This window comes from Dama dama, chromosome 22 (genome assembly GCF_033118175.1).
Source record: "Dama dama isolate Ldn47 chromosome 22, ASM3311817v1, whole genome shotgun sequence".
Classification (NCBI taxonomy): Eukaryota; Metazoa; Chordata; class Mammalia; order Artiodactyla; family Cervidae; genus Dama; species Dama dama.
In genome coordinates, this window is record NC_083702.1 from 42,965,918 (window position 1) to 42,990,921 (window position 25,004).

Genomic DNA, 25,004 nt, shown 5'->3' on the forward strand with positions numbered 1-25,004 from the left:
AACTGGGCTAACCGCTGTGGGGGCCCCGGAGGCTGGGAGACTTCCTGGAGGAGGGCCACTTGAGCCTAAGCCTTAAATGGATAAAGACCTAATGTAGAGCACAGGGAACTCTGTTATGTGGCAGCCCAGATGGAAGGGGAGTTTGGGGGAGACTGGGTACACATGTATACCTATGGCTGAGTCCCTTTGCTATCCACCTGAATCTATAAGATCTTGTTAATTGGCTATGTGCTTAGTTGCTCAGCCATGTCTGACTCTTTGTGATCCCATGCACTGTAGCCCGCCAGGCTCCTCCGTCCATGGGATTTTCCAGGCGAGAATACTGGAATGGGTTGTCATTTCCTCCTCCAGGAGATCTTCCTGACCCAGGAATCAAACCTGCATCTCCTGTGTCTCCTGCATTGCAGGCGGATTCTTTACCCACTGAGCCACTGGGGAAGCCCTTAAAAGGCAAATAAAATTCAGCCTGGTAGAGGAAACGTGGGTGAGGATGGCCAGGGCTAGCGGAGGAAAGGGTGCACCCAGGAGGAGGAACTATGTGAAGCCAAACCTGGGAGGCTGGCCACCGAAGATACTGGGTGTTGAATGAGCTAAGCCCACGCTCTCTGGGGAGTGGGAAGGCTGGAGGGCCCCTCCCTTCCATCTGGCACGGAGGGGTTGTTGTCGCCCCCACCCCCACCGCAGCAGCTGGCAAAGCCGGGGCTGTGCCTTCTGCCCGTGCCTTTTCCAGCCACCTCTGGGCTCCCCTGGGCCGGCCCCGCCCCTGGGCTGCGCTGGAGGCAGGGGCGGGGCCAGGCGCCCCAGAGCCGCGGGCGGGAGGGCCAGGGAGAAAGCAGGTGGAGGGCTGACGGCGGCGGGGCTGCGGTGGCTCTGCCTGCGGGCCCGGAGCTCCGACTCCCACCTCTCCCCTCCCGGCCCGCCCGCCATGCCTGCCAGCCCTTTGCCTTTGCCGGGGCTCCCGCCTGACCAGCCTCCCCTCCCCGTCTGGTTGGGACTTGGGAGCTGAGCCGTCTGGGGCCCTAGGGCCAATGCACTGCCGGCTCCTCCGGGGCCTGGCCGGAGTCCTCCTCACCCTTCTATGCATGGGGCTCCTCTCGCTACGGTACCGCTCAAGCCCGTCCCCGCAACGTGTGCCCGACACCCCCGAGCTGAGCCCGCCAAGCCCTCGGCCCTCCGAGCTGCAGCTGCACGATATCTTCATCGCAGTCAAGACGACCCAGGCCTTCCACCACTCCCGCGTGGAGCTGCTGCTCAACACGTGGGTCTCCAGGACCAGGGAACAGGTGACAAGCGGGCGACTGCGGGTCCCAGGAGTGGCCCCTGGTCTGAGGGCTCACAGAGGCCTTTCTACCTCTGACCTGGGGGTTCTCTGGCAGCCCCACGGGAGAAGCTGCTCTCCCACCTGCCCTGCCTGGACTGTGTTCCCCTTCCTCCTTCCTCCCAGGATAGGGGTCTCCTGTGGCTGTGAGTCCCTCACTGGCCCAGGAGCCAGGCACTTCTCAGGCCCACTGCTTGGTCTGTTGGGGGCCAGGCTACCCTGGGCTCCTACGTCCCTTCTGGGGGTCCCTTCATTCCCTGGTTGTTCTGGAGCAGGCTTCGAGCGTGCCCACCCTGGCCTAGGGGGCAATGGTGGGTGTTGGGCAGCTGGACAGAGGCCTCTGAGAGGTCCTGATTTTTGACAAGAGCCCTGGCCAGGCTGCCCCCAGGCCAGGCCCTGGGTGCTGTCCTTTGCCCTGGCTGAGGGTGGAGCACAAGGGCTGAGCCTCTGAGGATGGGACGGTCTGGGTGGGGCCTGTCTGGGGAGAGGGGTGGGGGGCATCCTTTCAGAATTCCTGACAGCCCTGCCCCCACCCTCTGCTGCCAAGGGTGTGCCCCGGGGCAGGGGCATCTCACCTCCTTGTCTCGCCCCCTTTGGGGCAGTTTCTGATGGATGGACAGAGTGGCTGTGTGCTGTGGTGAAAGCAGTGATGAGCGGGAGGCCTGCCTGGCATGTATGGTGGGGATGTGTATGTGTGTTCACATGCGTGTATGCTCACACGCATGGAGCCAGTGTCAGTGTCAGACGTGCCATGACAAGAGGTGTGTGTGTGATGGGGGTGTGGCTTTCTGGGGAGGCAGCTCTGAGTCCCCTCTGGCTCTTCCAGCCCCATACCCAGTGCCCTCCTCAGGCAAAGTCAGTGATCTGGGGGTGTTGGGAGTCATCTCTAGGTGGGTAGAGGGGCAGATTCGTGTGCGTGCGTGCGTGGACACACACACACACACACACACACACACACACGCTGTCCCTACTTTGGCGGCTGGCTCAGTGGGAGGAAGTGACGAGCCTTGGGGGGAGGGGGGTTGTTTGGAGGCTCCTGGAGACCAAGGATGGGGAGGTGGCGCCTGGAAGAGGCCAGGGCCCACTGGGGAGGGGGCACCTTTACCCTGATTTCCTGGTCCTGATATCCCGGCACCCTGGATTAATCCTTTCTTTGCTGGAACCCCCAACACGCCCCAGACTCTTCCCTGGGATGCTACGCAGCTTCTCATCTTAGGGAGATTCTAGTTCCGCTTGCGGAAGCCACCAAGCCTGGCCCTCCCTGCAGACTTTCCTGTTTATGGTGCTGTGTCTGTGTGTACCCGGGAGCTTGGCCTCACGTGGTCGGAGGCCCTTTCCTGTTTCATCTTGATCGCTACGATGGTGCCCTTGCTCCGGATGAGGATACTGAGGCCAGAGAGGAGGAAGTGCTTGCCAGCATCACCCCAAAGGCCCAAGGGGGTAGAGCCCAGTGGGCCCCCCTCTAGGCTGAGACTGGGGACCCCAGGGCAGCCTGGTCACTTGGGCTTTTAGCCTGGGTGTCCAGGCCTGGCAGGACTAGGCTGGCAGAGGAAAGGCATGCAGACACCCTCTCTGCTCTGAGCTCAATCCCAGATGCTAACCAGGCCGCCAGAGGGAGTACCTGCCAACTGCTCAGCATCTAAGGGACAGCATATTGGTGCATCACTCTACTGAACCCTCCCAATAACCTGACTGGTAGGTATTGATATTTCCATTTTTCAGAGGGGGAAACTTAAAAATTCCCAATTTGTAAGCAGAGGTAGGAGATGTATTCACTCAGCTGGACACTCCCATTTCCCCCTCCCCTGTCCTTAGCACAGGGGCAGATTCTTGTCCTTTAAGGCAGATCTGAAAAAAAAGGAAAGACACTCAAACTGAGGAAGAAGAGAGGAGACAGGGAGACCCACTCTCATCACTACATCTGGGCCCCCTTCATTTCCACGCTTTGGCTCATCTCTCCCCGTGACCAAGGCCGTCCCCCTTTCAACCCTCGGTTTCCCCAGCCACACAGCGCAGGAGGGTATTAGAGCCGGTCTCAGCTCTGCCATCAGGAGCAGGCCTGAGCTGGTTAACTCCAGGGCTGGGCACCCGCTCCAGCTGGTTAAGGGCAGCCGGGTGGCAGGTGGGCCTTTGTGGCAGCGGGTTGGGGCTCATGTGTGGCCTTTGTCCCAGGCACAGGGGGCGGGCTTGGGGGAAGCATGTTTTGAGATGCAGAGGAGCCTTTCTCTTCCTCACATTCCTCGAGGGCAGGGGTGGGGGGAGCAATGAGAGCCCCACATCTCCCCTCCTCTGCAACAGATGGCCCCCGGCACCCCCTCCCCCGGCACCCCCTCCCCCGACCCCAGTAGACTGTCTGTCCTTTTGTTTTCCTACAAAGTTTTAACCATTGTCAGGATCCCTCCTTGAAACAATCAAATGCAACCCTCTGCTCAGAGAAAACTCTGCCCACTGCTCTGTGCCAACCTCAGAATTCCCAGGGACTGAAACACCAGCCTCATGAGCCCTGCTCAGCCCCCAGACTGTGTTGCGGGGACCCCTCCTTCCCCCCTCTCCTCACTAATTCATTCCCAGACATTCCCTGGCCCGTTTGGCCCACACTCCAGACTGGAGAGTTCCACTATCTGGTGACTGTTTGGTGGCACACATTTGCCGGAGAGCAGGGCAAGAAAAGTCTGACTTAATTTACAGGCTCCCCCGGGGGCTGTGTTGAAAACAGACTGGAGCAGAGCAGAACGGAGCAGAGAGAACAGGGAAAAGGTGACTGCAGCAAAGCAGGCAGGAGGTGACGAGGAGGGATGGACCGTGTGCTGCCCGTGGAGGCTGCAGGGAGAGGGTGTACCCCAAGCAGTTTGAAAGTTCAGTCAGTTCAGTTCAGTCACTCAGTCGTATCTATTTGCGACCCCATGGACTGCAGCATGCCAGGCTTCCCGATCCATCACCAACTCCCAGAGTTTACTCAAGCTCATATCCACTGAGTCGGTGATGCCATACAACCATCTCATCCTCTGTCATCGCCTTCTCTTCCTGCCTTCAATCTCTCCCACCATCAGGGTCTTTTCCAATGAGTCACTTCTCTACATCAGGTGGCCAAAGTATTGGAGTTTCAGCTTCAGCTTCAGTCCTTCCAATGAATATCCAGGACTGATTTTCTTTAGGATGGACTGGTTGGATCTCCTTGATGTTCAAGGGAATCTCAAGAGTCTTCTCCAACATCACGGTTCAAAAGCATCAATTCTTTGGTACTTGGTTTTCTTTATGGCCCAAATCTCACATCCATACGTGACTACTGGAAAAATCATAGCTTTGACTAGACAGACCTTTGTTGGCAAAGTAATGTCTCTGCTTTTTAATATACTGTCTAGGTTGGTCATAACTTTTTCTTCCAAGGAGCAAGCGTCTTTTAATTTCATGGCTGCAGTCACCATCCGCAGTGATTTTGGAGCCCCCCAAAATAAAGTCTGTCACTGTTTCCACTGTTTCCCCCATCTATTTGCCATGAAGTGATGGGACCAGATGCCATGATCTTAGTTTTTCTGAATGTTGAGTTTTAAGCCAACTTTTTCACTCTCCTCTTTCACTTTCATCAAGAGGCTCTTTAGTTCTTTAGTTTGAAAGTGGGGTGGATAGAATTTGCTGACAGACTGGATGTGGGTGTGAGAGAAAGAGAGGAGGCATGGTGACCCCCAGATTTTGGGTCCCAGTAAGATAGGGAAGAGTGAGAGAAGCCCAGGTCTGGGGGTGCTCAGGTGTTCAGTGTCCTCAGGCTGGGTCTGAGTGTCTGAGTGCCTGCTGGGTGGGGCTCCTGGGGGCAAGTCTGGCTGTGCTGGGAGCTGAGAGTGGGGAGAGGTCCTTACCTCTTGCCAACCACACAGCCTCGCTTCATGACTTAGCCTTCATTTTGCCATCTGCAAATCACAACACCTGTCTGGAGGGTCAGTGAAGTCATGAGGGAGCAGATGTGTGAAAGCTGTGGGTGGGGCGCCTCTTCAGTCTGGGAGGTGTGTGAGGGCCCTGACACTTGCACACGGAGCTTGGGTGACTATGAAAGTTGTGACTGTCTCCCTAAGCGGTTCGGTGAGCCAGCATGTGCCTCTGTCTACTGACACACACGTGTGTATGTGACTGTGGAGTGGCCAAGTGGGACTGTGATGTGTGTGTGGTTGAAGAAGGTGTGATTCTACCAAGGGCGTGTGACTCTGGTCTGGTGGGTGTTGGTCTGTAAGGGGGCTGAATGTGAGACTGATGGGCTGATGTACAACTTGAAGTTGTGTGTCTACAAAAGCGGGGTTGTGTGTGTTGTATGGGGGAGGGGGTTGGGTAGCTGAGAAAGCCCTGTTGTCCTAAAGGAGTGTGTGACTGTAACAGGAGTGTATTTCCATCACTGAAGGAGGACAGAGGTCTGATATGTGTGTATCCACCTGGACTTGGCTGTGGGCTGACCCGGGACTCTCCTTGGCTGACCCCTGCCCTGACTCTTTTCTCATTCCTAGACCTTCATCTTCACTGACAGCCTGGATGAAGGCCTCCAGGAGAGACTGGGTAACTCTGGGTGGGACGGGGACCCCTCCATTGTTGTTAGGGAAAGCTGGGGTGGCTGCCTGGGGGTCCCCAGGAAACACGACTGTCTACCCTTGGTATACAGGGATTCCCCCTTTGCCCAGGAGGGGAGCAGGATTCTCCCCTGGAAACGGTAAGGCCGTGAACACCTGGGTCCCAGCTCAGCGTACTGTCCATTAGTTTTAGGATTCTGGGCAGGTCAGCCCTCCCTGACTTCAGTTTCCCCTGGGTAAAATGGGAGTGGGTGGACTGCCCCAGGCTCTGTGAGGCCCTGCCTCGCTCTGCTTCTCACAGAGAGAGGAGCTGGGCTGACTTGTCCGTCCTTCTCCAGGGTCCCACCTTGTGGTCACCAACTGCTCTGCGGAGCACAGCCACCCTGCCCTGTCCTGCAAGATGGCCGCTGAATTTGATGCCTTCTTGGCCAGTGGGCTGAGGTGAGTCTACCTTGGTCTTCACCTTGGTATTAGGGGGCAAGCGTGACCTTTGCCTCAGGCAAAAGTAAAGTTCTGGATCGGGTGAATTGAATCACATGCAGGGCCTTCTGGGATCTGTCTCTGGTCAGACCAACTGGATTCAAATCCTGCCATTCGGGCTGTGTGACCTAGGGCAAGTGTCTTAGCCTTCCTGAGTCTTGGTGCCCAGCTGAGAAGTGAGCACAACTTCTTCATGAGCTTACGGGAGGTGCTGCCTGGCACAGGGCTAGGCCTTAAATGTTAACCCCCCTCCAGCCCGTATCTGTTTGTTGATTGACTATGAGGGTGCAGGGGGAGTCTGGCTGACAGGAAGCTCTTGGGAACCCCTTCCGAGTTCAAGGTCCCCCATTCCATCCCCACAGATGGTTCTGCCATGTGGATGACGACAACTATCTGAACCCGAGGGCGCTGCTGAAGTTGCTGAAAACCTTCCCCCAGACCCGTGACGTCTATGTAGGCCGGCCTAGCCTGAATCGGCCAATTCACGCTTCGGAGCCGCAACCTCACAACCGCACAGTGAGTCCCTCGCTGCCTCCTCCTTTGTGAACTGGCCGCTGGGTGGCGGGGCAAGGCCCTTAGGCGGGTGGGGGACGGGGTCAGGGGCAGGGCCCTTCGGGGGGCGGGTGCCTTTTCTGGGTTTCAGAATTGGCAGGATCGCTGTATCTGGGCTGGTGGCTTCTCCTCTGATCCTGTCTCCTCCTTTATGAGACAGAGAGCAGAGACGGGAGATTGAGATAATGCAAGGAAAGCAAAGACTGGCACTCAATTACTGAGGAGCAGTGGCTTGTCCTGGTCATACAGTGAGCATGGTGGGGTGAGCTGAGGTCTCCAGGCTCCACCATCAGGCTTCTAGCCACCTGGTATCACCATGTAGTTGGACGGATTGTTAAAATGCTGAATCTGTTGGGCCAGGTGGCAAATTGCGGCTGCCGGGAGCCCCTGAACCCTCCCTTCCCCTAGACAGCTTTCCTCTCTTCAGATTTCACTAATCACCCACAGAGGTATTGACACCTGGCACAAGAGGGTCCCCAGCACCCGCTTCAGCTCCAGACCTGAATGGACAGATTTAGGTTGCCTGATTTAGGAATAAATAAACAAAAGCCCAGGATACTCATTAAATATGACTTTTGGAGAAATAAGATTTTTTTAGTATATGTATATCGCATGTTTTTCCCCCTGTCCCCAGAACCCACCTGGATTCCAGTGTTGGGGTGAGCCAGGCCCCTAGGGCACCCTTGGCCCCCCTGAATAGGAAGGCCATGGGTCCCCCTCTCTAGAGGCAATGTCTGGAGCGGGAGCTGGGCCCACTATGGGGCTCTCTCCCTCTCAGGGTCACCATCTGCTTCTCGAGGGAAACCAAGAGCAGGAAACACAAAACCTTAATTATCTGCCGCTCATCAGCCTCTGAGCCCTAATTAAATCCTCCTGGGCCCTGAGGGGTGGTGTGCATGAGCAAGCTGATGCCAGGTGAGCCGAGGGGTCCCCCAGGTTCCCATACCACCTCTCCCTGACCTAAAGAGTTGAGAGCTTTGCTCTGAAACCTGACTCCCAGAGCTCATTCCCTAGCCCCGCTCCCTCCTGGCTTTGTGACCTTGACAGAAGTCACCTTGCCTCTCTGTGCCTCAGTTTCCTCACCTGTAGAATCAGTGAAAACAGTCGCTACCTCATAGAGCGGTTGTGAGCAAAAGAAGAATTAAGTGAGGTCACCTATTCAAGGGCCAGGATCTCCTGGAGAAGGAAATGGCAACCCACTCCAGTATTCTTGCCTGGAGAGTCCCATGGACAGAGGAGCTTGGTGGGCTACAGTCCATGGGGTTGCAAAGAGTCAGACATGACTGAGCAGCTAAGCACACAGAAACATTCAAGGGCTTGGAATGGGATCTGGCACATGGCAGATACTAGTGAGTGTTTTCCACCAGTACCCGATTCAGCTCCATGGGATTCTGAAGAGTCAGACATGACTCGGCGGCTGAGCACGAGCACCTGACTCAGCCCAGCCTCACCTCTGAGCAGTGTTTTTCCCGTGCTGGGCACAGGACCCTGCTGGGCACACCCGCTCCTCAAGCCCACAATGTGCACCAATGCCCTCCTTGTCAGACACCCCACCAGCAGGATCCCAGGACTGCTCCAGAGTGTCCTGGCCAGTTCAGACTGTGGGTGTCCCCCCAGGGTAGGATGGCAAAGGGGACAGAAGGTTTGGCTTGGGGTCAGTCCTAGCTCTGGGACCTCGGCAGGTGACCTCAGTTCTGTGTACCTCCGTCACCTGATCTGTAGCACAAGGCTTGACATGGTCGGTGCCTGGGGCTAGGCACTCACATGGTCACTGCTGATGTTACTGTGGTTCTCTGGGAGTGGAAGCCCTGCTCTCATTAATTCATTAAACAAGCATTTATTGGGCACCTCCTATGTGTTAGGTCCCAAAGAACCCATTCATTCTGCCTAGTTGAGACCTGACTTCTCTCTAAGAGGGCAGCGTTTCCAGAAGTAAGCTCGTAGAGATCTCGGAGGAGGAGAACACCTCTGGGCCTGGAGAACCATGGGATTTCAGAACTGGAGCCAATGTTGTGCTCATAGGTGACATATCTGAGGTCCAGAGAGGGGCAGGGACTCTTTCAAGGTTATACAGCTGTACAGTGGAGGGGGAAGCCCAGTGTCAGACTTTCCAACTTCCTGTCCAGTACTCTTCTCACTGCTGAATCATGGGAGATTACCAACCCAGTGCAACATACATCAATGAAGCGCCAACTGTATACTTGGGAGAAGGTAACCTTAGGGCACATTGACTAAGAGATGGTACAGTTGAAAAGGTACCGTGTTTCTCAAAAGCCTTGAAGAAATTCATGGGTGAATTCACAGGTCCTCACAGAGGAGGCAGAAGAGATCTTGGGCCACGGTGATGCTAGACAAGGGCAGAAAACAGTTTACACCCTAAAAGGGTGGTATTGGTTCAAAGATTGAAATGTCAAGGGCTTTACAAGCTGACCCATAAACCCACTAGTGTTTACCATGTGCCGGATCCCATTCCAAGCCTTTGAATGTTTGCCTGCCCTTCTCTTTTTCCTCCATGGGCATAATTTCAGGTTATAACAACTTTGCATGCGTGCTAAATCGTTTCAGTAATGTCTGACTCTTTCTGACCCTATGGACTTTAGTCTGCCAGTCTCCTCAGTTCATGGGATTCTCCAGGCAAGAATACTGGAGTGGTTTGCCATGTCCTCCTAGGGGATTTTCACATCCCAGGAATCGAATCTGTGTCTCTTACGTGTCCTGCATTGGCAGGCAGATTCTTTACCACTAGGGCAATCTGAGAAGCCTCATAGCAAGACTCTAGTGAGATGTGAAATATAAAGCTTTTGAGCCATGTTGGTTGTGAATAAGGGGAGGCCTGACTGTTGCCCCCACCCCTAGGCTCACCCTACACTTTGGCTTTCCCCATCTTCCCCCACAGAGGCTGGTACAGTTCTGGTTTGCCACCGGAGGTGCTGGCTTCTGCATCAACCGCAAACTGGCTTTGAAGATGGCCCCCTGGGCCAGGTAAGCAGAGACCTACAGGCAGGTGGGGGAGGTAGAGGTGTGCAGAGAGGAGGAATCGGCTGGTGTGTGGGTGGGGTGTTTGTAGCAGAAAGTGCTTGAAAGTGAGCTAAGGAGACACTACCTCTCATTCCCACTGCATCAGAGTTACACAGTTAGTGGTGAGCAAGCCACCTGTTACCATCCCTTGGGGGTACACTGCCTAGTGCACACTGCTACACACAGGCAAGCCGTGTAATCTCTAGGAGCCTCAGTTCCCTATCTGTAAAATGGACCTGATAACACAGTGGCCAGTGGTCATTGTAAGGGTTAAATGAGAAAGTGCCTGGCTGGCACCTGGTAGGAGCCCAGTCAATATTAGGTTCTGTTTTCAGCCCTCTTCTGACCAATCACTGTCACAAGGGAGGTGAAGGCCAAGTGGAGAAACACTCAGAGGAGGAAGTAGGGCCTTCTACCTGGGGAGAGGAGGGAAGGCTTCCTGGTAGAGGTGGCATTTGAGCTGGAATGGTCCTAGAAGAGTGGTGTCAGACTGAGGGCGATTGTGAGAGTAGGGGAAGCCCTCGGTACTGGGTGGGAGCACTGGTATTCTAGAGAGGACATGACAAAGGTCTCGAGGTCTGCTGGGCAGGCTTTACTGTTATTAACAGCCACATCAGTGTCTCCACCTTGAATTGAGGGTTGACTGAGCCAGGCCTGTACTTTGCTAAGATTATCACAGCCCCCAGGGAGGAAGGGGCGTTGGCCTTATTTCTACTTGGCTGAGAAAACTAAGTTGCTGAGAGGTTAAGTAAGTGATTGGTTCAAGGTCACCCAGGCCCAAGGTCTCTCAGCTGCTGGGTTTGGCTCAAGGGCCTGCGTGATTCGCCTCTGCAGCAACCTGCCCTGCCCTGCCCTGGATGGGGGTGCCCTCCGGAGGTAGTTTGTGTCCTGACTGGGAGCAGGAATGCTGTCCTAAGGTCTGTTGATAACAGGTATATACACATGACTAGGGGTCTCCCTGTGACCCGGATACCCCATCTAGGCTTCGGTCCCCCTCTATGGCACATTTGTGTGAATTAGAAAAAAGTACCCCCTCTGGGCAGTGCGGCCCCAAGGCACAGCCTGGGGAAGGTGACAGAGGATGGGTTTCTGTACCCGCTCGACCCCTCTCTCAGGCATCTTGTGCAGCAGGGCAAGCTGCCCAGCCTGGTCTCTAGGGCATTCGTGGGGTGCACAGTCAGGTGACGCCCTTGCCAGGAACACTGCTCCTCCCCCGCTTGGCACCTGGCTGACTGCAGATCATCCTGTAAGACTCTGTTTAGAATCTGCTACTGCCATGATTAAATAAAGAGCAAAACAAAAGACTGCCACCTCCTCTGGGAATCTGCTTTGCCCTCCCTGTGTCCCCAGGCCTCGTGCTTTCCTCTGACTTAGCACCAGTCCTCCTCTGAAATGACCTGCTCATCTGTCTGTCTCCCTCCAGCACGGAGGCTGCTGTTGAGGGCAGGAAGCATTTCTTTCCCATCTCTGTGTCCTCAGCTTCTGTGTCATCAGTTTCTGGCACCAGATAGACACTCAAACTCAAGAATGAATGAATGAGTGAATGAAAAGAAAGAAAAGGAAAGGATACATTTGTAAAAGGCTTCATCTCACCATTTTGCCACTTAATCCTCAAAACAGCTCTGGCTATTATCATGCCCGTTTTACAGAAGAGAAAACTGAGGCTCTCCAAGGCTTATAACGTGCACGAGGCCACACAGTATGCAGGGGGCAGATGCTAGAGCTGCACTATTCTTTCCCAGCTGGCTGTGGTGGAGGGAGGGTCTTCTGGGAGACAGGAAGGGCTCTGGGTATCAAGGGCCTTTGGCCAGTGGCTGCAGCATGGCTCTGTCCTTCAGTGGCTCCCACTTCATGGACACCTCTGCCCTCATCCGGCTGCCTGATGACTGCACCGTGGGCTACATCGTGGAGTGCAAGCTGGGCGGCCACCTGCAGCCCTGCCCCCTCTTCCACTCCCACCTGGAGACCCTGCAGCTGCTGGAGGCTGCCCAGCTTCCGGAGCAGGTGAGCCAGCCACGGGGCAGGTGGCAAAGGGGGAGGTGTGTGTGTGGGGGGGGCTCTCTCCTTTAATGGGGAAACTGAGTCCCAGCATGGCAAAGGTCCCCCCTAAGGTCATGCAGTGACTCAGTGCTCTCCACCTCTGACCCTTAATGGTTGGCATTTGTGATGCTAATGTTCTTTGATCTGGTTCTCAAATGCCAGCTGGAGGGACCTGCACAGATGAGAGGAAGCTCATCTTGAGATTCAGACCACTCAGGTCCTGAACGCTGCATCCTTCCTTCTCTTCAACCTCCCATCCTTACCACACCCTCCTTTTCAATGGCCTCCTCCTTCATCAGAGCTTACCTGGCCACTGCTTACTGCTTTCCTTCTCACGCAGGTGTTACTGGGAAAGACCAGGTCTTCAGTAGGTATGACCCATGTGTAATGTCAGGCTGGGGGAGGGGTGGGTACCCCTCCCATCACCTGGCAGGTAGTGACTCTGCTGAACTCTGCCTTGCAGATACTGCCCTCCAACTCATGGGTGTCCAGCCCCTTCCTGGCTGGGAAGGTCCCCGGGGAGGCCTGCATGGTATGAGTCAGAGCCCTTTTAGCTGCAAGTAACAGAAAGGCAATAGACTAATTAAACAGAAAAGGACCTTTTTGGGACCATGTACCTGAGAAGCTTAGGGTGTGGCTGACTTGCTCGATCTGGTGAGATCTGGGTGCTCATACCCGGTCCCCTGTCTCGGGTGTCCTCCCCTATGCTGGCCCCATTCTCAGGCAGGCTTGCTACTTGTGCTGGCAAGATGGCAGCCCCAGGTTTCCACTCCACCAGTGAGAAGAGAGCTCCTCCTTCTGTCAGACCACAGGGCTGATGCTCACTGGTCACATGGCTCACTTGGGTCACATGACCTGTTTCCTACCAGAGCCTAGAGCTAATGTTGATTGACCAGACCTAGAACTGGGGCGCAGGTTGGTCCCATTAGGACCACAGCCAGGAAAGAGGGGCAGATTTTGGGCCAAAACCAGGGTGTACCCTAAAGTCCCTGCTGTGCCAGACACTGCACTGGGGGCCTTATCTTTTTTAACTCTCAGGTTCCTCATAACATTCATAGGGAATGGATCTTAACATTATTCCCATTCTACAGATGGAGAAACTGAGGCCCAGAGAGTGGAACTAACTGTGGCTAGTTCAGGACAGAGAGGGACTTGAACCTTGATGGGTGGCCCCCAAATCCACAGTCTTTAACCACTGTGCTTGACTGCCTTTTGACTGGAGTCATCATCCACAGCCTCATTGCTTGTGGAATGATATGAGGGATTGCTAAGGCCCTAGAGTAGGTCTCAGGAAACCTCATTCCAGGAGCGCAACTTCCTGGAAAGGCACCTTCACCTCTTGAGCCTCAGTTTCCCAATCTGTAGATAAGGGGATCATTCCAGCCTCTTTAGTAACTGGGACTGTTGAGGGCACCAATGGGATTATGGGAGAATGGGAGGGGATGGGCCCCCAGTGAAACACCCATTACTGATGGTGGAATTTCAGGTGCAGAGACAGGCATTCTGTGCTGCTCAAAATGTCTTAGGCAACCTTCTCTGTTTCTACCAAAACGCTGCCCCCTTGTGGGGTTCCTGATGGGACAACCATCCCCCACCACCCCCCCCGCCCCCCCCCCCCAGCCCCCAGTTTCATTGCCTTCTCTGCTTCTCTCTGCACAGGTTACCCTTAGCTACGGCGTCTTTGAGGGGAAACTCAACGTCATTAAGCTCCAAGGCCCCTTCTCCCCTGAGGAGGACCCCTCCAGGTGGGTCTGCGGGCTGAAACTGTAGGATGGGCGGACTGGGGCCTGAGGCCAGGGATAGAAAGACAAGGGAACCAGGAGGGAGGGAAGTGAGAGAGGCTAGTAGCTGATAGCACAGAGCTGGGAGTGGATCTCAGTCGCTGCCCTGTCGTGGGCTTACTGTGTGACCTTGGGCAGGGGCCTGCCCAGTCCTCTCTGTATCTTGGTCGCCCCATTGGTAACACAAGGAGGCTGGGCGTCAAGGATCTGAAGGGGATCTCCCAGGCCTGATCCTCTGGGATTCTTCAGGAACCTCTAGAAGACTGAATTGTGTTCACTGAGCAAAGGAGATGCTCTCATGGAGAAACTCCAGACACTCATGGGGAAATTAAAAAAATTTTTTTCTTAGGCTCTTCGTTTCTTGGATGATACTTTTCCATGGACAGAGGGTTGGAATGAGGGCTAAAATGCCACCTAGGCACCTCCAGTTCTCCCCCCAAACACACCCCGGGGGGATTAGGGCTGCTCAGCTCAGCCCCCTCCATCCCACTCGCAGCCCCGGCAGAGGGCTCACCACTATCCCAAGGCTGCCGGGCCCAGGACTGTGTTGAATAAGTTGGGCATTACAAGGAGACAGAATCTGGCTCAATACAGGGGAAAAAAAATTTCAAGTTTCAAGAGGAAAGGAGCTACTTTATAATGGAGTGAGCTTCTTATCAGTAGAGGTGTGCAAGCTATGGCTGTATGTCAAGAGATTTACAAATTGGTGTTAAATTCTCTCAGAGCCTAAATATTCTAGAATCCATAGGTTCCTGCTTCATGGGGACTCAGGTCACTCAGAGGCTGTGGCCTCAGCTGTTCATGGTTTCTCTGGCTTTTGAAGTCTTTACCCATCAGTGGTTCTCAACCAGGGACCATTTTGCACCCCTGCCAAGGGACACTTGGTAGTGTGGGGGGACATTTTTGATTGTTAAGACTCAGCAGGGACTTCCCTGTGGATCCAATGGCTAAGATTCCGCGCTCTCAGCGCAGGGGGCCCGGGTTTGATCCCTGGTCGGGAATCTAGATCTCACATGCTGCTACTAAAGATCCTGCATGTTGCAATGAAGATAGAAGGTCTTGCATGCCACAGCTGAGACCCAGCACAGCCAAATAAGTAAATTAGATAAATAAATATTAAAAAAAAAATCTCATCTGGCATCTGGCGAGTGGAGTACAGGGCTGCTGCTAAGTACCCACAATGCCCAGGACAGTCCCAAAACAGAATTATCTGGCTCCTAATATTCATAACGTACCAAGGTGGAAAAACCCTGCTCCAAACCATCTCTGTGACATGCTCCCCCAAGAGCCTGTGAGGGTGACTGTCTTATCCATTTCTGGTCTCTCCACAGGTTTCACTCTCTCCACTGTCTCCTCTACCCGGATACTCCCTGGTGCCCGTAGCTGGTGGCCTGATGAACCCTGAACCTCTGGGCAAAGACTGGGCTAAGGCTCTCTGGTTGTCCTTAGTTTCCCAGGCAGCCTTGAGGGCCTGTGGCAGGTCTTGTGTGGGGGGTGCGGGGGCGGGTGGTGGGCGCAGGCAGTCCCTGGCAGGGCCTCTGAGAGATGAGCAAGCCCAGGATTGGATGATGACTGGTGCTGAATGCATCTCAAGCCCTGGGGGGGGAGGGTGTGTTGCACAGCCCAGGATTGGGGGCACCAAGTAAGCGCCAGAGAGGCCTCAATGGTTGGGCCTCCATGGGCCCTGGGCAGCTGAACTGAATGAGGATGGAGGGTCCTTAAGCTACTTGGGCTCAGGAATCCTAACCCTCCAGAGAATTACCTGGGCCCCTGGGTATGCAGAGCCCCCAGCTCTCGTCTCTCAGTTCCTCTCCTGGGATCAAGCACTGGGCCACTCACTCCCAGCTTCCTTGGCGGGATCCTCAAGCACTAAGGGGACCCAAGTGGAAGAAGGGCAGAATCCAGAATCTGTGGCAGATAATGTTGTTGCTGACCAGTCTCCAGCCCCTGCTCCCTACCTGATGTTGTTTGGAGCATCAGCATGGCCAGACCCAGATGATGAATCAGAATGGGTCCCAGCCCATCGTGATGTTCCTTTTGCTCACTTTCCCAGCTTCCCTTGCTATTAGGAGCTAGTACATGGCCCAGCTGTGGCCAGAGCCAGATCTCTGTCTGTTAGTGCGAATTAAGCAAAGCCAATAGAGAGGCTTCTAGGGAAGGCTTTGTAGCCCTATACCCCATCTTTCTGATGCAAATGTGGGTGTGATGTCTGGATCTAGGGCAGCCACCTTGCTGCCATGAAGGGAATGCCAAGACAATCATTTCCACAGCTCTCCCTTCCAGTATCTGGTTCTGTAAGAAGATTAAACCCTTATTTGTTTAAGCCTTGCTTGGTTCAGTTTTCTGTTACATGCAGTCAAAGTCATTCCTGAGCAGGATGGGAGGATCTTTCATCTGTCTGTCTCAGTGATGTTGATTTTGGGTCCCTGAGCTGGACAGCACTGCCCTGCTCTTGCTGGCCGTGTGACCTGGGGGAATATGCTTGGCCTCTCTGGCTTGTTTGCTCATTTTACAGATGAGATAAGGAGTACTTACTTCATGGGTTGTGGGTGAAATGATGCAGGGTTTGTAAAGGGCAGAGCACAGAGTCTGGTATGGAGAAAGGAACGGCTCCGTGAAAGTGATGGCTAGTAGTGTGTGCTGTGTCATGGTGTGCTGGGATGTATAAGGGTGTGCCCATGCACCCTTCTCTGCTTTTCTGTGCCTAACGATGTATGTGGGACGTATAGATGTGTGTGTGCCTCTGTCATGCCCCTGTGTGAGTGATACGCATGTGAGTGAATACATGTGTGTCATGAGGTACTGGTTTGCTGAGGACAATACTTCCTTTTATCTGCCTTCAGGGCCTGGGTTGAGGTGGTCAGAGAATCAGGGAAGGCAGAATGGAGCTGAGGGATTCAGCCTCTGGTATCAGATAAAGGGGCACTTTGACAGCCCAGGTAGGAGCTAGGTAAAGGTAAGTGCCCTTAAAATTTCACGTCCCAAAGAGGTTGCATGACTGAATGAAAGTGATTGTGGTGAAATTTCAGGCCTGGTGGTGTCTGTGGGGAGGGCTAGGAAGAGGATGTGTCTGCTCCCAGCCTGCATCATGCTCAGAGATGTTGAGGGGTTGGGGGTCACAGTGGAGCTCAGGGCAGGGGGGAGGAGGGAACAGAAATCCAGAGGGACAGAGGGGCTTTGATCCAGGCAGCCAGGGCTGGGGGCTTCTTTGAGGCATGTCCTCCAGCCCTCGAGGGACCTTGTCCCTGCCACAACTCTGTCTGGGCTGATGGAACTACTGAACAATGAAGCCTTGACCCCTTCTCTTCCAAGGAGGAGTCTGACCCCGAGAGGAGCCGCCCTGCGCTTGTTAGGTGCAGGGCTTCCTTTCTTTCTAAGTTGACCTAATGCTGGGTGTGTGGGATGCGAGCCGAGTGGGGCGGCCTCTGGGCTCACAGCCTGTAGGGATGGGAATGGTGTACTCTACAGCCGCCATCCTCTCCACCCCGTGTGTGGAGGGCTGCCGGCTGGCCCGCTTTTAGAAGCAATAGCAGATTTACGGGTTGTTCCCAGATCCGGAGGGTCGGGTGGAGGGAACAGGACTCGGGCCATCTGCTGCCTCCATTGTCCCAGAATAGCTACGTAGGGCGGGGAGCAGAGTCAGCAAGGATCAGAACTGGAATGGAGGAAGGAGGGAGCCTGGGATTAACTCCTTGTGAGTCTGTGTGGGAAGGGGGAAGCTGCCTGTAGGCTGTGCTAGGGTGACCTGTGCGGACCCCACAGGCAGGGGCTGGGAGCGTGGTGGGGAGGCAAGGTTGAGCCACCTTGTCTTGGCCTTGCTGTACCCCTTAGGCAAGTATTATTCCCATTTTACAGGTTGGGAAACTGAGGCACAGAGAGAGAGAAGGCCCTTGGTCCAGGTCATGGGACTTTTAGGGGCTAGGGCCAAGGTTTGAGACTCCACAGTGATCATCAGTGCGGGACAACCATGGCGGGTGGGAGAGCCTCCTCAGGCTGGGCCTCCTTTATCCTCTGCCTCGCAGCCCTTGGGCAGCTGACTTTGCCATTCACTGGCTTCACCTGTGACATAGAGTGACCTCTACGTAGCCTGCAGGTGTGGTTTTGAGACGCTGCACAAAAAGCTCCTGGGGCAGGTAGTTCCTCAGTAACCACTGTCTCCCGGCTCTCCCCAACCTCAGTGTTCTCAGCTGTAAAAGGGGGTGAAAAGGGCGTTACCATAGCAGCCTCCTCACTGGCCTCCCCCCAGACCCCCCTCCGCCTTGCTCCTCGTTACTCCTCGTGGGTGCGCAGTTTCTCTGTCTGCCCCAGTCCTCCCTGGAATGGTCCCCCAACTCTGCACGGCTGGATAGCTCTTGTCAAGCCCCAACATCCTCTCCTAGGGAGGCTTTCCTTGATCACCCACCACAAAGTGGCTACCTGACCGCCATCACTTCCCTCTGGGGTAGCTCTCCAGGTGGCTCTAAACCTCACAGGCACATCTCTTGTGGGTGCACCTGCTTGCTCATGTATCTGTTGCTCGCCCCTGTCTGACTGTTGTCTCTGCGATCCCAAGGATCGTGTTGGTTTTGCTCACTGCTACTCGCTACCTGGCACACACTCAACGAATATTTGTGGGATGAGTTGAAAAATGGGTGAGTGAGCTTCTCAGAGCTCTTCCAGCTTGTCAGTTTTAAGAGTCTATGAAAGGTGCTAAAACCCCTTGCGGACAAGATGATGGGGAAGCTTTATAATGGAAAGATCAAGTTGGTAACATTGACCATTTTTTTTTAGTATCATGCACAAAGGAAAAATTCTGACCGTAAGTGCTCCTGATTATGGTGCATTAGGAAGGACACAGCTTCACCCAGGAAGTCTGCTTGCCAAAGTAATTGACCCCACATATGAACCCTCTTGATCTAAATATCAGTCTCCAGGAAATGGGGGGAGGGCACAGTAGAACATGTTAAATGACACCATGAGGGTTCAACCAGGCAAATCAACAATGGGGACAATTCTACAGACAAAGACCTGGTTTCTTCAACAACTAAAACACCATAAAAAAGGTAGGAGGAAGGAATGTTAGACATTAAAAGAGATTTAAGAGTCATAGCAACAAAATACAGTGCCTGGATCTTGTTAAGATCCTGGTTCAAATAAATGGATCCTAAAGAGACATTTTTTGAGAAAAATAAGGAAATTTGAAAATGGATTTCGTATTAGATAGTCTTAAGAAATTGTTCATTTTATTAGCTATGATAATGAAGTTACTTTTTCAGAAATATTCTAATATGTGAGAGATGCATTCTGAAATATATTTGGGTGAAATGATTTATTGTCCATAATTTTTTTTAAAGAGATGCTTGGGGGAAAAGAATGAAATAAGTATGTTAAAGTGGGGATAGTTGTTGAAATAGGGTGGTGGGCACACAGGGGTTCATTCTTGCTATTTTCTTTACTTGGGTGTGTGTTTGAAATTTTCCATCATAAAAAGTAAAATTAAATAAATAAGAAGGCTGTGGATATTCTATTTTGCTGGCTATGGCCCTCCCCTCTCCCCTTTTTAACTTTCTCCCTCCCCTCCCCCTTCCTCCATGCCCCACATTCAGGCCTGAGAACATCTGTTCTCATCAGACACTGCTGTCCTGACTCTACTTTCTGTTCTCCCCAAACACCCAGAGAAAGGAGAGGCAGACCTGGACTGAAGGCTGGTCCCTTCCTGACTTGTGTGTTGCCTGTTTCCTGGTTTCTCTGAGGCCCACCCTGATTTCTTTTGGTTCTGAGCACTGGTCCCAGCTGCTTCATCGCCCAGCAGCACTTTCCTTGGGCAGTCACAGTGACAGTCACAGCCATCACTTACCACTGCCCCTAGTCACCCATCCAAGAAGAGTTTACTGCTCAGCTCCTCTGGTGGGAGTGTCTGGGATCCCTGTGTTAGAGATTACACAGGGGAGTCAGGTGTAAGCCCTACTCTCAAAAGGGAGCTCAGATCCCAGTTGGAGCAGTATTAAAAACATGGCTTAATTGATGATGAAATGTGACCATAGGGCAGAAGAAAGAGGGCTCATTTCTAGGGGCAGCAGGAATCAGGAAGGTCTCCATCTGGAGCCAGGAAGATGTCAGACTGAACGAAATGCATCACATCCTGCCTTGCGGATAAGTCTAGGGAGACCCGAAGGAAAGTGAAAATGCTAGTTATGGTTGTGAGTGCTACTGTCTTCATGTGCCTACTTATCTCACCATGCAGGGTAAAGGTGAAGTATGTATGTACCTAGCCCCGTGTCCACATAAAACACAGGGAGTTCTCACCCTCGTTCCCTTCCTACATCTCCTCCTGAATGACTGTGTAAATCTCTCCAGGGCAGAGACCCTGCACAATGCATTTCTGTGCCTCATATTATCTGGCACAGTGCCGGACACATAGCAGGCACTTCATGCAGACCAAAGACTAGGTAAGTGAATCAACCTCAGGCTAGTACCAAACCGGCTGTATTAGAATCACAGATGCTTGGTAAAAACAGATTCTAAAGCCCCATCTTAGGTCCTCGGAATGCATGTCCCCAAAGAAGGGGCCGAGGAATCTGTGTTTTTACCCGGTTCCCAAGAGGATCTAAGTAGTTCCTGGCTTAGCAAACAAGGTGGGATGTGAGATTATTTCAGCACCACGGACAGAACCCCACACTGCAGTCCCTATCTCCTCTCTTTCCTGGGACCAGCTGGGGCAAGGGCATTCTATGTGTGCATGTGAGAGGAGCTAATGGTCTAACCCTGACGGGGCCCATGAGACATCTGTGGCTCTGGCCTTCATGTGACACGGCCCTCGTCTGTGCTTCAGGAGCGAGTTTAGGGGTGGGCACTGGTCCTGCTGTGGGAGACAGCTCTGACTGCACAGGGAGAGGCAGGATAATGAATATCCCCTCTATTTCTTTTACAAGTTATAAGCGACCCTCATACTGTGCAAGCAGCAAAGCATGAAGCCTGAGCCAGTGTGAACAAATTAATCCCCCAAAGGTGGTTTGAGCACCTACTGTGTTCAAGGGCTGTGCTGGTAGCCAGGGGGCACCTAAGGATGAGCGAGATACAGCTGCCTCCCCAAGGAACCCACAGCTTGTCAAATATGGTTCATTGACTGTTAGAAAGGAGAGCAGCCTTGAAGATAACCAGACCCAGAGTCAGCGAGTGTGCTCACTGGAGAGGCAGCCTGGGGAGTGGAGAGAACAGACCTGTGGCAGAAAAGGCTTTTGGGATTTGAGACCTTGCTCTAGCACTGACTAGATGTGTGGCCTTGTGCCTGCTGTTTAGCTTTCAGAGCCTCAGTTTCCTAATCTGAGAAGTAGGAGTGATTACATCCTTCCATCAGCCTGGTTCCAGGGGCACAGCCCCAGCACCATTCATTCACTCATAGATTCACATTCATTCATTCACATTACATTTGTGCTGGGTATGCTGACGGTCACTGCGAAGGTGCTTGAGAATCAAGGTGCATGAGAGATGGCATGCAAGGGGTGTAAGCTGGGGTGGAGGGTAATACTCCTGGCCTTCAGTGAGATGACATTTCCAGCCTCCCTTATAGTGAGGGGCCGGCCGTATGACTGAGTTCTGGCTGATGGATGTGTCCTACTTGCAGGCCTGGCCCATAAAATTCCCCCCTACGAGATGATCTCTCTCTGTCCTCATCGCTGGCTGGATGGAGAGGACTTGGGTTATAGGAGCCTGGAGATGGGAGAAGCCCAGGTCCCAGAATCTCTTTGTGGAAGTCTGTCCATCAAACAGCTGCACAGAATTGTTAGAAGAACCAGAAACAAACTGGTGTTGAGTTGGGGTCTTGGGGTGTCTGTCACAGCACTTAGCCTGTCTGTGCTATCTGTGCCCAGTCATGTCTGACTCTCTGTGGCCTGCCAGGCTCCTTTGTCCATGGGATTTTTTTCAGGCAAGAATACTGGGTCCTCCTCCAGGGGATCTTCCCCACCCAGGGATCGAAACCATGTCTCTCACATCTCCTTCATTACAGGTGAAGCCATCCAGGAAACCCCAGCCTATCCTGACCAATACTAATACAGGAGATACAGCAAACAGGTAAACAAATAAACAGGAGTTCTAGAAACTGATGGAGTAATGAGGGCCACATGCAGGAAGGAGCCAGTGGGGGATCTTTGCAGGACACATTATGGATTTATTTTTAAATTCTTCCAACCTTAACGAGTAAACCTTCAGCCTCTCGATGGTCCTGGTCTAAAATTCTTTAGCTTTGTCTGGCTAACCTCCTTCTCAAGCCTTCTGAAACCCCATCTTGCATGACCTATGTCACTCTTAACTCCACCTTCTGGATTTTTTTTCAAGGACCTGCTGTTTGTTTGTCTTTAATTTTTATCTTTAATTTGGCCCTGCTGGGTCAGAAACCTGTCCCTTCATGCTACATAGCTCCAGTGACCTTTCTCTCTCCCACCCGTATCCTGGCCTTCTTGGAAAAGTCTCCAGATGGATCTGTGTTCCCCTCTCTCCAGCCCATTGACCCTCCCTCACCCCAGCTTTGTTCAGTATTTGGGTGCGAGCAGATCTGTATCTTTAATGATTTTACAGAAGCATGATACAGACCGTGAGACTGAAAAACCCAATTTACCTGTTGGTTTGCAAGAGACATTTATGTAGTTCAAATCTGTTTTATTTGTGTCTGATTATTTTAAATTAAATCTAAGTAAATTCTAATATGTTAGTAATATGTTTTCGGTGCCATTTACCCATTGCTGCGTAATAAACTACCCCAAAATATAGTGGCTTAAAGCAGTGACACCACTTATTTTGCTCATGCATCTGTGATTTGGGGGGGTTTGGTGGGAAAGTCCATCTCTGCTCTGCTTGGTGTCCACTGGGGCGGCTCCAGCTGGGGTTGGATCATTTGGAGGCTCTGACATCTGATGCCTGGGTGGGGAAGACTCAAATTGCTATTGTCATTCTCTCTATGAGGTCCCTCTGGTATGACGTTGCAGGGTAGCTGGACTTCTTACATGCTGGCTCAGGGCTTCCAGCCAAGAGAGTAAGCTGGGTTGCCTCTTATGATCTGGCTTAGGAAGTCTAGCAGCATCAACCAAGGCCAGCTCATATTCAATGAGAGGGCTGGCCCCACCCTTGCCTTTAAGAAATTACATTATTAATTTTAAAAAATGTGTTAAAATATATAATGTAATTTTCCATTGTAACCATTTAAGTGTACTTCAGTGATACTAATTACATTCACAGTGTTGTACAACCACCACCAAAACTTTTCTGTAATGGCCATCCATGTTGTAGCTGGTATCAGAACTCCATTCCTTTTCACAGCTGCGTACTATTCCATCACCTGTATATGTCACATTTTCTTTATCCCTTCATCCACCCATGGACACTTGGGTTGCTTCCATCTTTTGACTATTGTGAACAATGCTTCTGTGAATGCTGGTGTGCAAATATCTGTTTGCATGTCCGCTTAGAATTCTTTTGGGAATATACCCAGGAGGGCAATTCCTGAATCATATGGTCATTCTGTGTGCCTTTTTTTTTCTGAAGAACTGACATACTGTTTTCCACAGCAGCCACCCCATTTTACATTCCCACCAGCAAAGCACAAGGGTTCAAATTTCTCCACATCCTCACCAGCATGTTTTCTGTGTGTGTGTGTGTGTGTGTGTGTTTTTAAGTAACAGTCACGCTAATGAGTATGAAGTCTCGTCAATGGGTATGAACCATCTCCCTGTGGTTTTGATTTACATTTCCCTAATGGTTAGTGATTTTAAGCATCTTTTAATATGCCTATTGCCATTTGTATATCTTCTTTGGAGAAATGTCTTTTCAAGTCCTTTGCCCACTTTTTAATTGGGTTGTTTTTTGTTGTTGTTCTTGGTGATGAGATCTCATTCTTTTTTGCAGTCACGTAGTATTTCAAAGAAAGTTATACAGTTCTTTTACTAACCAGTCCTCTATTGATGGCTATTCAGGTTGTTTCCAATCATATGTTGTTCAAGCAATGCAATAACGAATTTTCTCCTACACATGATATCATGCTCAGGTGTGAGTATATTGGAAGAGAAATCCTTGCAGTAGGATTCATGAATTAAAGAAAAGCTGCATGTGTCTGTTTGGTAGATGCTGTCCAATTGCCCTTGAGAGAGTATGCACCAGTTTATAGTTCCTATAGCTATGTAAGAGGGCAAGGTGCAGCTTTAAAACTAACATGTAAGTTTTCAGCATTATGCCAAAGATTTCTTCTTCCTTGGGGATGCTAATCTGACATTTCCTAATACCGATTAAAATGTTGGCCTAACACTGCCCTCTGTTAAGGGATTTGCAACTTAATTGCATTTGTTCATAAAATGGAATTAATATCAAATAACTTGCCATCAAGAGTGATTTTTGACCCTGTGCTATGACAAATCCATTCATGTTTTATGTTTTAAAAATCTATTCAAAGTTAAAAAACTGCTTATTAAAATGATATTAAAAAAATCAGACTCAATCTCAATACATATGCCAATCTTTCCAAATAGGATAAATTTATTCTTATCCATTTTCCCCCCAGAGGTATAGCCATGAAAATTCACGCCTGGAAACTCTTTTCTGTTGTCAGTGGTATCTAACAAGATCATGGAGCAACTCGCACATCAAATATTAACTCAACCTGCACTTTTTAGGTGATATGTGGATTTAGAAGCAAACAGCATGCTTTCCATAGCCAACACCAAACTCCTCACTCCTCTGGCTTATAATTAAGAAAGTAAATGAAAGTTGTTGTGATCAAGCCAGGATCAAATTAAAACAGATAAACAGACTGTGGCCACACTAACTATAATATAGTAATGTATGTTCGTAATTAACTAGACACAGTTTTCAAGAAGAAGGGGACTTTTTTCAGAGGCGAAAACTCCTGTAAATGAAGATCTAACATGTATTAATAAATCAACTCAGGACGCGAATTCTGTATGCTGTTCATGGCAACTAATGTAATATTTATATTAACTGATAATAAAGATATATGTCAAATAAGACTTGATGTGCAGGGTGAGTAAATGAGAAATATTTAGTATGTTAAAATCATAGTATATGCACAATTCACTTTGTACTGTGTGTCAATGTAGAAACTAGTTGACCTAAATAATAACTCACTTCTCTTTCCTTGCATGATGCCTTCAAGTTCATCCAGTCCAACCTCTTACCCAACAAAGGAACCCCGGATCACCCAAGCACTGCTGATTCCTCCAATGATGACAGTTTGACATTATCTCAAATGGCAGCAAAGCCGTGATGCATCTTAGAAGT

General features: G+C 51.7%; 1 protein-coding gene across 6 annotated transcripts; it reads left to right on the forward strand.

The window, feature by feature from the left end:
- Nucleotides 1-789: 789 nt before the first annotated feature.
- On the forward strand, nucleotides 790-24,679 carry MFNG (MFNG O-fucosylpeptide 3-beta-N-acetylglucosaminyltransferase). 6 transcript variants are annotated; one of them, XR_009689780.1, is made up of 10 exons: nucleotides 790-1,283; nucleotides 5,809-5,857; nucleotides 6,207-6,309; nucleotides 6,711-6,864; nucleotides 9,797-9,882; nucleotides 11,757-11,922; nucleotides 12,299-12,329; nucleotides 12,422-12,490; nucleotides 13,618-13,703; nucleotides 13,878-13,894. XR_009689780.1 is itself a non-coding variant. In XM_061125281.1 (8 exons), exons 1-8 carry the CDS (start codon nucleotides 1,029-1,031, stop codon nucleotides 15,120-15,122), a joined length of 951 nt encoding a protein of 316 aa, XP_060981264.1. In that variant the 5' UTR covers nucleotides 790-1,028; the 3' UTR covers nucleotides 15,123-16,062. The 6 variants fall into 6 exon arrangements, 5 of the variants coding, with proteins under 5 accessions (XP_060981264.1, XP_060981262.1, XP_060981265.1 ...); XM_061125281.1 differs by lacking the exons at nucleotides 12,299-12,329; nucleotides 12,422-12,490; nucleotides 13,878-13,894 and adding an exon at nucleotides 15,071-16,062; XM_061125279.1 differs by lacking the exons at nucleotides 12,299-12,329; nucleotides 12,422-12,490 and having other exon boundaries at nucleotides 13,878-14,335.
- Nucleotides 24,680-25,004: the final 325 nt, after the last annotated feature.

Coding starts and splice junctions, on each gene's coding strand:
- MFNG (XM_061125279.1), top strand. CDS start 1,029: ATGCACTGCCGGCTCCTCCGGGGCCTGGCCGGAGTCCTCCTCACCCTT. Junction 5,858..6,206: donor AGGCCTCCAGGAGAGACTGG/GTAACTCTGGGT, acceptor GTCCTTCTCCAG/GGTCCCACCTTGTGGTCACC. Junction 11,923..13,617: donor CTGCCCAGCTTCCGGAGCAG/GTGAGCCAGCCA, acceptor CTCTCTGCACAG/GTTACCCTTAGCTACGGCGT.